Source organism: Lacerta agilis, chromosome 9 (genome assembly GCF_009819535.1).
Source record: "Lacerta agilis isolate rLacAgi1 chromosome 9, rLacAgi1.pri, whole genome shotgun sequence".
Lineage (NCBI taxonomy): Eukaryota > Metazoa > Chordata > Lepidosauria > Squamata > Lacertidae > Lacerta > Lacerta agilis.
Window position 1 is genome coordinate 47,187,775 of NC_046320.1, and position 12,893 is coordinate 47,200,667.

Genomic DNA, 12,893 nt, shown 5'->3' on the forward strand with positions numbered 1-12,893 from the left:
CATTCAGAGCAAGCTTACGGACGTTGAGGTGCTTTCTTTGCTGATCGCAGCACTGAGCCATGACCTGGACCACAGAGGTGTGAACAACTCTTACATACAGAGGCGAGTAAAGGGGGATTTAAAAGAGAGGAGATTGGGTTTTTAAGGGGTTGTTTACTTGAAGCATTTTTTATCATGTTCTTCAGCCCCAAAAAAGTCTCCCAGAGCAGCTTACAAATGACATTGATAGTACAGTCCTTGCCCTCACATGCAATATCACAATCTTAAAGACATGACACTAAAGGAAAAGCAAGGAGGAGGGAGGAGGAAGAATAAAAAATTGGTCACTGCTTCTAGGTTCCAGAGTTTTTCCAGCTGGAATGTAGTTAACAAGGCAGCGCAGTGATTTCCCAGTAGTTTATGTACATGACTGCTGCATTTGGAACTTTCTCTCAAAAGATGTTGTAGGGCGGTAGGAATAATGTCCCATATTTAACTGACCTGGCCCGCTTGCGGAAGCCAGTTGCGAAGGCTCCTGCTAGTGCAATGGTGGTGTCTTCACTCTCCCTGCCACACACTTCCCCCAAATCCACTCTGGTAGGTCAGGAGAATCCTCAAAACAGTGTGCAGGATAAGAGACAGGGGACTGGTCTGTCTGGCAAGCAGACATGCTTGCACTGATGGAACAGTCAGAAGAGAGAAACATTGAATTCTTTCAAAAACTTCCATTCAAATTAGTTCTTAGAATGTAGGTGAAAGTCAGCTCTTCATTCTGTTCTCTTTCCCATTCCTATTCTTTTTTCACAAACATCCAGCAACCTACAGATTAGCAGTGGCCTGAACCAGTTGGCTATTTTTTTACTTTATTTGTTTAAGAATGAATTATTTCTTTGGGGGGGGGTGGACCTCTGGAGATGCATCATCCCCATTCCAAAAAACGTCCTGGGAAAATGTTGCTGACAGTGAAGCCTGATGTTCATGAACACCACAAAACAAGAGAGCATTACGTTTCCATAACATTCCCTTTTCAGACTAAAAATGGTTCTAGGGATTTTTTTTAATCCCTCAGGCTAGTGAAGGATAGATTAAAATGGGGATTAATGTTGTTCTTTGTGTGTAGTTGGAAGCAGGGAGACTCAGGACACTTGACTTGAGATTATTTTCTTGGAAGTGAGTTGTGCTTTTCTTATAATAATTTTTTTTAAAAAAACAGAAAGCTGTAAATTATGTTAAGCAAAAGCTATATGAAGTGCACTTAAAAAAAAAAAGATCTGTTTGCAGAAATAGGAACATGGGAAACTGCCTTATACCAGGCCCACTCATTGGTCCACCTCGCTCAGTATTGTCCTCACTGATTGGTGGAAGCTCTCCAGGGTTTCAAATAGGGTGTCTTTTCCAGCTTTTACCTTGAGATGCAGGGGGACTGAAGCTGGGACCCTCTGCATGCAAAGCAGAGCCTTTACCACTAAACTACAAACCTTCCCAAAGGCACCGACTCTCATGCAGTGGAGATTCATGCTGATGGGGTGGGGAGGGTGAATTTTGCCCTACAGGCCCTATTGCCACTTCCCACACAGTTCCCCCCACCCCATTCCTCTGGAGATTTTTAAGGGCTGTGGAAACCCAGTCCACATGTTAACTTGAATGCATGTAGGCAAGAAATGGGAAGGAAGCAAGAGCACAATTGCAGTAGCCACCCTCGGTATGATGCCTGCACATGGCAGCTCCACTCGAGGGGGACGGCTGTGACTCAGTGGCAGAGTACCTGATCTGCATGGACAAGGTCCCAGGTTCAATCCCCGGCATCTCCAGGAAGGGATAGGAAAGACCACTACCTGAAACCACTGCCAGCCAAGGCTGAACTAGATGGACCAATGGTCTGATAGGTGGCTTCCTATGTTCAGACCTTGCTGCATTGAAAAAGATAGTCTGAAGGGAAGTTCTAAGCATGCTCATTCTAAGCACACACACCTGAATAAAGCTAGTGGGAAGAGAGAATCAGTGAAGACTGCCTTACCTGCTTCTCCCCAGAAGCCCTATGCTGGATTGCAGGCATAAAGCTTCCCTTACCATCTTCCCCCAGAAAGTATATATAGGAAACATACGAAGAATTACAGTGGTGCCTCGCAAGACGAAATTAATTTGTTCCACAAGTCTTTTCGTCTTGCGGAAATTTCGTCTTGCGAAGCACGGTTTCCCATAGGAATGCATTGAAACTTAATTAATGCGTTCCTATGGGAAAAAACCAGTCGGGGCCGGGTGTGGGGAAAGCGAGCGGGGAGAGCGGTTACTTACAGTACTGTAGTGAGCGGCGGTGGCGGGAGGAAGCCGGGTGTGGGGAGGGCGATGGGGAGCGCGGGGAAGGCGAGCAGGAGGAAGCCAGGTGTCGGGACTGCGATGGGGCAGCGCGCAGAGGGCGAGCAGGAGGATCCATGCGTGGGGACTGCGATGGGGAGCGCGGGGAAGGCGAGCAGGAGGAAGCCAGGTGTCGGGACTGCGATGGGGCAGCGCGTGGAGGGCGAGCAGGAGGATCCATGCGTGGGGAGGGCGATGGGGAGCGTGGGGAAGGCGAGCAGGAGGAAGCCAGGTGTCGGGACTGCGATGGGGCAGCGCGCGGAGGGCGAGCAGGAGGATCCAGGCGTGGGGAGGGCGATGGGGAGCGCGGGGAGGGCGAGCAGGAGGAAGCCAGGTGTCGGGACTGCGATGGGGCAGCGCGCGGAGGGCGAGCAGGAGGATCCAGGCGTGGGGAGGGCGATGGGGAGCGCGGGGAGGGCGAGCAGGAGGAAGCCAGGTGTCGGGACTGCGATGGGGCAGCGCGCGGAGGGCGAGCAGGAGGATCCATGCGTGGGGAGGGCGATGGGGAGCGCGGGGAAGGCGAGCAGGAGGAAGCCAGGTGTCGGGACTGCGATGGGGCAGCGCGTGGAGGGCGAGCAGGAGGATCCATGCGTGGGGAGGGCGATGGGGAGCGTGGGGAAGGCGAGCAGGAGGAAGCCAGGTGTCGGGACTGCGATGGGGCAGCGCGCGGAGGGCGAGCAGGAGGAAGCCAGGTGTCGGGACTGCGATGGGGCAGCGCGCGGAGGGCGAGCAGGAGGAAGCCAGGTGTCGGGACTGCGATGGGGCAGCGCGCGGAGGGCGAGCAGGAGGATCCAGGCGTGGGGAGGGCAATGGGGAGCGCGGGGAAGGCGAGCAGGAGGAAGCCAGGTGTCGGGACTGCGATGGGGCAGCGCGCGGAGGGCGAGCAGGAGAAAGCCAGGTGTCGGGACTGCGATGGGGCAGCGCGCGGAGGGCGAGCAGGAGGATCCATGCGTGGGGAGGGCGATGGGGAGCGCGGGGAAGGCGAGCAGGAGGAAGCCAGGTGTCGGGACTGCGATGGGGCAGCGCGCGGAGGGCGAGCAGGAGGATCCAGGCGTGGGGAGGGCGATGGGGAGCGCGGGGAAGGCGAGCAGGAGGAAGCCAGGTGTCGGGACTGCGATGGGGCAGCGCGCGGAGGGCGAGCAGGAGGAAGCCGCGTGTAGGGAGTTCGATCGGGGAGCGCGGGGAGGGCGATCGTTAGTGAGCGGCAAGCAGGGAGGGCCAGCGCAAGCGGGAGGGTTCTTCTTACAGTGGTACCGCGCAAGACGAATGCCTCGTCTTGCGAAGCACGACCATAGAGAAATTCGTCTTGCGGGTCAACCAAAAAATCGCGTACCACTGTATGCTTATTGCATCAGGTCCATCGAATCCAACATTCTTTTTACAGGAAGGATCAGGCAGATGCCCCTAAGAAGCTCCCAATAAGGGTGTGGTTGACACATAGCCATGTCTCGGCCATAGCATGTAAGGGAACAGCCTCTTAGATAACAAGGGAACCTCCATGTGTTATTGTAGCTAATCCATTTTTGGTAGGTATGTCCTCTGTGGGTTGTCCAAATACTTAAAACAATAAAATTTCAGTGGCTGCCACCACCACATTTTGTAGCAATGAATTCTGTATATTGCCTGCTTTACCCAAAAGACTCCTGGCAGAGGGACAGGGTCCTGGCAGTCTCAAATTTCTGATTGGCTACCAAGGACAGACAAAATTTGTGGACCTCATGAGTGAGTAGGTTTTTGTATTCTTTCAAAAACCTGCAAACCTGTTTGACCACTGCAGACCAGTCATGGGGGATGGGGAATATATATATATATATATATATATATATATATATATATATATCCCATAGACCTTTCCAAAACCCTATTCCATCTTCATAAAAAATGCTATCTTTGCTCAGTCACTGTCACATGTGCCAGTTAAATATGATGTGTGCCCTCTGTTCTCCCTTTTCAGAAGTGAACACCCTCTTGCTCAGCTGTATTGCCACTCAATCATGGAGCATCACCACTTTGATCAGTGCCTGATGATCCTGAATACTCCGGTAAATGATTTTCTTGTCATGTGTGCACTGGAGGGAAACCTTGCCCTATTCACTTTTATTTTTAGTTTTGGATGGGTTCCCAGCATTATGCATTCTTAAGTATTTTTTTATTCCTTTTTGGGACAAGAACGAAAAGGCAGCCCTTCTAAGAGCCACCAAGCTTTCCTTGATAAGCTTATATAAGCACCATTGCTCGTGTCAGTTTCAGTACCTATTGCCTTGGCACCAAAGCAAAAGGGGTATTTCATGCTCATTAATCTAGTTAATATTTCTATGGAGCGAGCACTGCTGTTATAGCATCAAGTTCTGTTGGAAGGTGCGCAGAGTAATTCCAAGAGGGATGCCCATCAGATATTGCTTCCTCCAGTGGTACATACCCACAGGATGTTACTTCCTCCAATGGTCTTCAAAAAGTATTGCAAAACCAAAAAACCTCTTGAAGTTTAAACTTAGCCTGTGCATCACCCGAACAAATATGCAAACATCTTTTAACTGGCAGTGTAAATCCTGCTCTTCAAGGTGTTTTATGTATATTTTCTTAGGTGTGTATATCCTAAATCTGAAACAAAAGTGCACTGCTAACTGCCTCATCCCATGGTCTGCATTACACACCGTTCATTTATTTCATATTATTATTATTATTATTATTAGTACTACTACTACTACAACAACTACTACTACTACTACTCCTGCTACTACCCTGCCCAATAGGCCATGATCTAGCAACACTTTGCAGGCTGCCAAGGGATCAGATTGCCTGTTCTTTTTCATTTTAGGTGAATATCATTTAGATAAGAAACAAGTTTTTTGCAAAGTGTAGAAAATAGACAGATTTCTCAATGAAGAAACCATGTTTCCTTCTTAGAGTCTAATGGGGATCTCCTTCCATGTCACTTTCCCAGGGTAGGTTTGAAGGCACATGAGGCCTTCAGATACTGCAGCTGAGGTGGTCTGGCTCTGGTCAGCTGCCTGTATGGGACATCTTCTGGAAGCCACATGTATGCTACTCTGGGTTCCATGATGGGAAGAAAAGTGGGATATAAATCTTAGAAAAGTAGTTAATTAATTAAAACCCTGGTGAGGTGGGTTTTTGGAAGGGATTGTTTTCCATGTGCTATCTTGCTCACAAGAAAATATAGCAGTGTGTCAAATCTACAGAACAAAAGAAAACAGGGCCCAGTTCTCATTGGTGCAAGACTTTTTAATGCAGCTCTATGTGTTTCAGAGCGGAGCAAATTGTGGAGACTGACAAATTAGTGAAATGTTCTGTGTGTAGTCACAAGCACTGGTTTGTTGTTGTTTCTTTTTGTGTGTGTGAAGGGCAACCAGATTCTCAGCGGCCTTTCTGTTGAGGAATACAAGGCTACCGTGAAAATGATCAAACAAGCTATTCTGGCCACAGATCTTGCACTGTACATTAAGTAAGTTGCTCTAGCGTTATTGCAAATAGCTGCTGTTCTTGGAAAAGTCATAGTTCACCTGTGAAACATTTTCTCTCTCTCTTTCTTTCCGTTAGATTACCCTTTTTAATGTAAAAGCGTAGAATTTCTTTTAAGGCCGTTTATAAACAATAATTATTTCATAATGCTTTCAGGAGAAGAGGAGAGTTTTTTGACCTTCTGAGAAAGAAACAGTTTAACCTGGAAGACCCTTATCAAAAGGAGCTATTTTTGTAAGTGAGGCCATATTTGTGCCAATATAGTATCCAGCTTCTGTATGATTTTGTTGTGCTAGCCTAGGCCAGCTATCACAGGACTTTAGTTTCATTGAATGCTTGGGTTGGGCTGCAAGAGAACAGAAAGAACTTTCTTGATGAATGGTGGTGAGCAACTGGTTTCTAATGGTTATGTAAACCTTTCATGCAATTTCCAAACAGGGTAAAACAGCCTTGACAGAATACCATATTGTTCCTTTGCAATACAGGCATTGTCCTGAAGCACTGAACTGTTAAACTCAGTACTCCTAAGGTTATTTATTCTGCATGAGAAAGGTCAGGCAAAAGTTGTAGTAGCTCTGCCTGCTATAATGGAGTCATCACCAGTGCCATGTAGCCCTGCCTTGATGGGTCAGACCTCACCTGGAATACTGTGTCCAGTTCTGGGCACCACAGTTCAAGAAGGATACTGACAAGCTGGAACGTGTCCAGATGAGGGCAACCAAAATGGTCAAAGGCCTGGAAACGATGCCTTATGAGGAACGGCTTAGGGAGCTGGGTATGTTTAGCCTGGAGAAGAGAAGGTTAAGGGGTGATATGATAGCCATGTTCAAATATATAAAAGGATGTCATATAGAGGAGGGAGAAAGGTTGTTTTCTGCTGCTCCAGAGAAGCGGACACGGGGCAATGGATTCAAACTACAAGAAAGAAGATTCCACCTAAACATTAGGAAGAACTTCCTGACAGTAAGAGCTGTTCGACAGTGGAATTTGCTGCCAAGGAGTGTGGTGGAGTCTCCTTCTTTGGAGGTCTTTAAGCGGAGGCTTGACAGCCACCTGTCAGGAATGCTTTGATGGTGTTTCCTGCTTGGCAGGGAGTTGGACTGGATGGCCCTTGTGGTCTCTTCCAACTCTGTGATTCTATGATTCCATGATTCTATGACTGCATGTAAAGGAGGGAACAATTCTGCATGTGACCAAATTATGTGACATCTTTGCCACTTGCTCAGCTCACCTCACCTCATCAGTGTACAGTGAGTTCTGTAAACTTTTCAACTTGTTTTGCTGCTTGTTCATACGCAAGTGAATTGAAGAGCAGAGCCACCATTTATGGCCAAGCTGAATAAAAATTTGCCCAGTCTGCACCTGGCCACATGCTGAGGTTGTGTGAAATGCATAGATTTAGTTTCAAAACATTGATACTCCATCAAACTCCTTAAGGCCTTTGCATTCTCAGTGAGACAGGGATTTAAAACAGCCCATTGTCAACACCCCTGGGGTTATTTTTGTACTGGAAAGTGACTGGAATATCCTGTTCTAGTGATAAAGCCATAACAAAGATTGGATTTTGTGTTGGCAATCCTAGATTAGAATTACATCAGAGGGGGAAGTATCTAATCATATATATTAATAGTGACCTCAGGTGTTGAATTATGATTGGTATGTAAAAAAAAAAAAAATCTTTAAAACCCCAAGCGGGAGACACCAACTTGTTTGTGGGAACCTCAAGGTTTGCAGAAGTAGAAAAATCTAACCCCCCACCAAACCAGAATAGGGCAACGGTGATTGGGCAAGTTTAGTGGCCACAGAATGCTAAGTGTCTGTTGGCAAGGAGGAGGAATGGAATGGAGTATCTGATAAAAGGCTGGCTGGCTCGGTGGGTGGAACACTGAACAGGAACACTCCATATTGCACTTTTAAAAATAATAATAATTCAAAGTCCTATTTGTTACTAGTTGATTCTAATTACTTGCAACAATGTTATGGTTCCTTTGCCATTTACGCAAACCAATTGGGCTTTGTTTTAGGGTTTATTTTACATGATTTTGCATACCATACCCATTTTTATTCTGCTGCCAAGATGCAATGCTTTTTATAATGCATAAAATCTTGGCTTCATGGTTTCTACAGGGCAATGCTGATGACTGCGTGTGATTTGTCAGCAATAACAAAGCCGTGGCCTGTTCAGCAACGGGTAAGTAACTGCCAAAGGCCTGTCCAAATCTACAAAAAGGCAGCCCACAGTTTCCTTGAGCATTTTTTCCCACCAAACTTCCTCCCGTTTTAACACATTGCCTCTTGTATCGACTTAAAACAAAACAAACTATGGAAGTGCCAATTTGAAAGGTGAAATTTGTTATACCAAGGAAGATCGGCAGCCTCTTGTTTCTTGCACAAATATTGATTGCCAGCGATTGAAAGCTTCAAAAGAAGGATTACTATGGGAAACCTGGCAAAGGAGTGATAACGTACAAACAGACATTGCAAAAGAGATTGCAAAAGAATCCTTGGAAAACTGGCATCCTTTTGGGGGGGGTATTGAAATCTGCATAAACCAGATGAGAATGTTAAGCAAGAAGTTCTAAATATTTCATTGATTTTATTTATTTGTTTGTTTGTTTGTTTATTAGTAGCAGAGCAATCTGAACCCCCCCCCCCACCAAACTGAACTGCCTCTTGCCAGCTGCCACCGACAGAGTGCCAACGTCCCCCTTATGTGTTCAAGGCCCTCTGGCAGTACCCCGCTGGCAATACTCCTGCCTCTGAGGGACATTGGAAAGGGGGCTTGATCCCAAGCTAGGCTTACTGCCAGTGTGTGACGGCATCAGAATTGCCTCACCCATTAGGCAGGGTGAAGCAGGTGCCTCAGGTGATGGAAGTTCAAGAAGCGAGACCCTGCTCACCCCACTGCTGCCCCTGCAGCCAGAATGCCCCCTATCTCTGAGTTTCGGTGAGAAGGACATTTTCTGGCAGTGGTGGAAGTGGTGGCGTAAACAGGAGGCAACACATTCCTGTTTCGTTTCAGGTGGTGAAATGGGGTGAGCTGCCAATCACTTTTCTAGTGTGGAGGTGGTGCAGAGATCAGGTTAAATTATTCTTGCCTCCCCTTCCACTGTTGGCAAGTGGTGAGGGTTTTGATTGCACCCTTAGTTATTGTATAAATTGTTACTTCAACTTCTTTGGATATAAATGTATTTTTGATTTCTGGACACTGTTGATGTCTTTCTTAGCCATTTCTGACAGAATAATTGCAAATTTATTGCATCTGCTTCTATATTAGTATTATAAAATATTGCTGAAACATACTCTGCAAAGTGACTGAGTTCTTTGCCTTTTAACTCGCAGATAGCTGAACTTGTAGCTACAGAATTCTTTGACCAAGGTGATAAGGAGAGAAAAGAACTCAATATAGAACCAACAGTAAGTAGAACAACCATCTTTAAACAACATGGTTGTTGTTTTTAACCGAAAATTCATTTTAGATGGTGTTTTTACACATAAAGAATCAAAATTGACACCTCATCTAGCACCTGAAAATCATATTCACTTAGGCCTGTGTCCAATGAGCTAATCTCATTAGTACAAGACATCAGCCTATGCAACCCACCCACCAGCATGCGAATTGGGGGAACCCTCAGTAAAACTTTTGGGGAACACACATGGGGAGTCGACATGGGGGGGAAAGTCCTTGCACTAACAGGATGACTTTTTTGTGACACAACCCCTGTATTATCTACCAATTATAGCTGAGTAGATAATGTTTTTCGCAAAGAAGTAAGCATTTTGTGCTAATAGTATGGGAAGTAGCATTAATGGAGAAGCAAAGTATTTTGCAGCCATTTCCACCTACATATTTACAGTTGCATCAGCTTTTTCTCTGTCTAGAGGTCTGTTCATGTGACCTGGAAGTGGTCGTTTCAAGCTCAGAGGGCCCACTTTCAGTGTTATTCTTGTATCCTCACAAGAAACTTAGGAGGTAGATTGTTGCAATTCCCATTTTACAGATAGAAGAACTGAAGCTGAGAGAAAGTAACTTTCCTATCTATGTAGTGTACAAATTACAAAACATCGATGAATTGAGCCACATTTCGGCAAGTGGTCTTGCATCAAAGTGAATTTCGTTTGGTTTTTCAGGATTTAATGAACCGTGAAAAGAAAAACAAAATCCCCAGCATGCAAGTTGGATTCATTGATGCCATCTGCTTGCAGCTCTATGAGGTACCATATATGGAGTGGCCTGTACAATGACGAGTGTTTGCATCTGTGTCATCTGCCAATGTTGTTTTCAAAACTGCGCTTTCTTTTCAAAAGCATTATATGCAGATCTTCCTGTGGAAAGCGGGGTTGCACAATCAAGTTTCACATCCTTTAATGGGACTTCTTTGGCTTTCCTACAAAGGAAATACTGCTGAGCAAGGACCCTTACACAATAAAACAATAAAGCAAGATCTCTGAAATATGTAGTGGGATTTCTCTCTATTTACTGCTAATGGGTCTGTTTGTATGGTTTTGCCTGAAGTGGATGGGTATCTGGAATTTGACCAAAGAACCTTATGTTCATTATTTCAGGAATGATGAATATTTGGTCCTCTGGGTGATATTGGAGTACAACTCCCATCATGCCTGACCATTGGCTATGCTGGCCGATGGGAGCTGGAGTCCAACAACCCAGGAGTGACACAGGTTCCCAAATCTGTGCATATATCCTTGAAAGGTGCAGTTCCTGTGTAGGAATGATGTGGCACTAATGCAGGCCATGGGATAAGCCTGGCTAGCTTCCTGCAGACAGTTTGAGGCAGCCTTGTGGCATGCAGAGAGGGGGAATCCGCCATTCTCCAGATCCGCTGCCATTCGCAGACTGCACCTCTCAGCCAGGGGCATGCTGGGAAGCTGCTTCTTGGATGTTTTCTTTGTATTCAGTTCCCAGTATATTCTGTGAAACTGCTAAACTCTAAGGAAGAGAAGTCCCCTTTCCCCTTTGTTAGGTTTTGATGGGTCTGATTTGCTTTTCCATTTGCAGGCGATGACACACGTCTCAGAAGCCTGCTATCCTTTGCTGGACGGCTGCAGAAAGAACAGGCAGAAATGGCAGTCATTAGCCGAACAGCAAGAAACAAACCTGATCAATGGAGAAAGCAATCAGCCCAAACGGAACTGAGATAGCACTTTGTTAGGAATGCTGGTTTACAAAGAAGCTATTTATATATAGTGATTTGGAGATACTGAAATGTTTTGCTAGACACTGTACGAAATAGGTGTATCATTTGCCACTGCTGTATTTTAAAGAACAAGGAGACATATATTTTTGCACAGCATTCGGAAGCGTAACATGAACATTTTTGTGTATGATGTATCATAGTTGTATATTTCAAAATATTTCGTTTATTTGAGGGAGAACGAGGTCTGCACTTAGCAGGTCCAGTTTGCTCTGCTCAGCTTTATAAGACGGTACAGAAGAGGAGAGTTTCTAGGACTGCTGTTCTCAGTTGTACATAGTTGTTTAGTTTCAGTCAATGGCCAGTACTTTAAAACGATTACCATATTTAGCACCTTTTTCATCTTTTTGTGTTGTCTGTTTCTGTAAGTGTAAATAATGAGAGCGCAGTGTTGCCTTTGGGAGCCTGAGAAACACGCAGGAGCTTAGTGGTCAGAGTTCACTATGGGAGCTGCTGAATCCAGTATCTCTTTATTCCAAAGAAAGTCAGGACTGAAGCACAGTATCTTGAGAGAATATATGGCTCCTGTGCCTTTTCCTGCCATGAGAGTGCTTCACCTTAAATGAACTTGAGCTGTTAATTACCCAGCAGTCCCAGGCTGCTGGTAAGGATCTATAGATGGAACTGCCTGACATTTCTTAGAGCATCGTAGCTCCAAAGTGCAGTTATCTGAAGAAGACATCAAAGTCAAGAGAAATGGGGAATGGAGACAGACGGAAGAGAGACTGTGTAGACATTGGGGATACTTTCAGTGAGGTGGGATCATCCCACAGCAAACAAGCTTCAATGCCGTCCTGCCTGCTGAAACGGTGGAATGGGGAACAACCTGAAGCTGGCAGCGATGTGAGTGAGTGAAGAAAATTAGGCCCGGTCCAGAACTTGAGAATTGCTCTGGATATTGTAAAACTGAATCAAATTAAAGAGATCAGAGCTGAGAAATAGCCAAGGCTACTTAAAAACAACTGCTCATAATTGCAAAGAGGTTTTTTATGAGTGAATTTTGGAAAGAAGAATGCTTTTGGTTTTTCATAAGACCATTTGACTTGGAACAAGCATAACCGCAGAGTATTGAAGCAGAAAGCAGAAATGGAAACAGCTGAGAATACTTCAGGGAGCTTACAAAGATAACTTTAAAGAAGTCAACGAGTATTAGCTCAAGAAAGGACGTAGACAAAACAAATCTTAAAATACCATCTCACTGCCTGCAACCAATAATGTTACCATGTCAAAAATGAGATTTTTGTCTGGTAGTGTTTATTTGTGGATACAACTTTGGCTGTACCCAGATGTTTGTAAAGATGATTTTCACATGTGTAATACTTTTTTAGGACAAACTAGCAGCAAGCAAGCACACCTATCAAATACGTTGCATTGATTTTTGCGCAGTTATCTGAAAAGTTGCACTTTTGGGATTGGGGTTTGTCAGGGAGGGTACAACTGCCATTGTAGCTGTCAAAGTAGGAACAAGGCTTTCTGCCAAAGGATCCAGAATATTCCTCAACATTCCAAATGATTAGGAGCTGCTTTTACCTCTATTTTAGGAACAACTTGGAGAGTCACTAACCTGTGTGATGCTTGACTGCAAACACAGGCCCAAAACCACTTCCATCTGTCCCATGAAAGGGACTGTTGGCCTCACAATTGGGGCTTTCAAATGCAGTCAAAAGAGGTCAAGAAATCTGACAACGGAAACAGGTTTCTCCATTATTACGGTAGATTTTTGCCACTTCTTTTTTATGATCTGGGAGATACTCTTCAGTTGTGTGGTATTCATGGTAATTTTGGGACATGGAGCATGTGTATATGCTCACATAGGTACAAAAATGTGCCACATACTGAAGCTGTAATGTTTGTTCATTAAAAGTA

At 45.2% G+C, this 12,893-nt stretch overlaps 1 protein-coding gene across 8 annotated transcripts in view; it reads left to right on the forward strand.

Moving 5' to 3' along the window:
• The window catches only part of PDE5A (phosphodiesterase 5A), an 80,557-nt gene extending 68,295 nt beyond the window's left edge, over positions 1–12,262 (forward strand). For 5 of the 8 annotated variants that reach the window (XM_033159842.1, XM_033159847.1, XM_033159845.1 and 2 more), the window contains exons 14-21: positions 8–102; positions 4,289–4,376; positions 5,697–5,797; positions 5,971–6,048; positions 7,942–8,005; positions 9,157–9,231; positions 9,946–10,029; positions 10,832–10,969. In XM_033159842.1, coding sequence (XP_033015733.1) covers positions 8–102; positions 4,289–4,376; positions 5,697–5,797; positions 5,971–6,048; positions 7,942–8,005; positions 9,157–9,231; positions 9,946–10,029; positions 10,832–10,969 — 723 coding nt within the window. Of the gene's footprint in view, positions 1–7; positions 103–4,288; positions 4,377–5,696; positions 5,798–5,970; positions 6,049–7,941; positions 8,006–9,156; positions 9,232–9,945; positions 10,030–10,831 lie in introns of all 8 variants that reach the window. The other 3 variants (XM_033159841.1, XM_033159843.1, XM_033159844.1) reach the window with 2 other exon arrangements.
• The last annotated feature ends 631 nt before the right edge of the window (positions 12,263–12,893 follow it).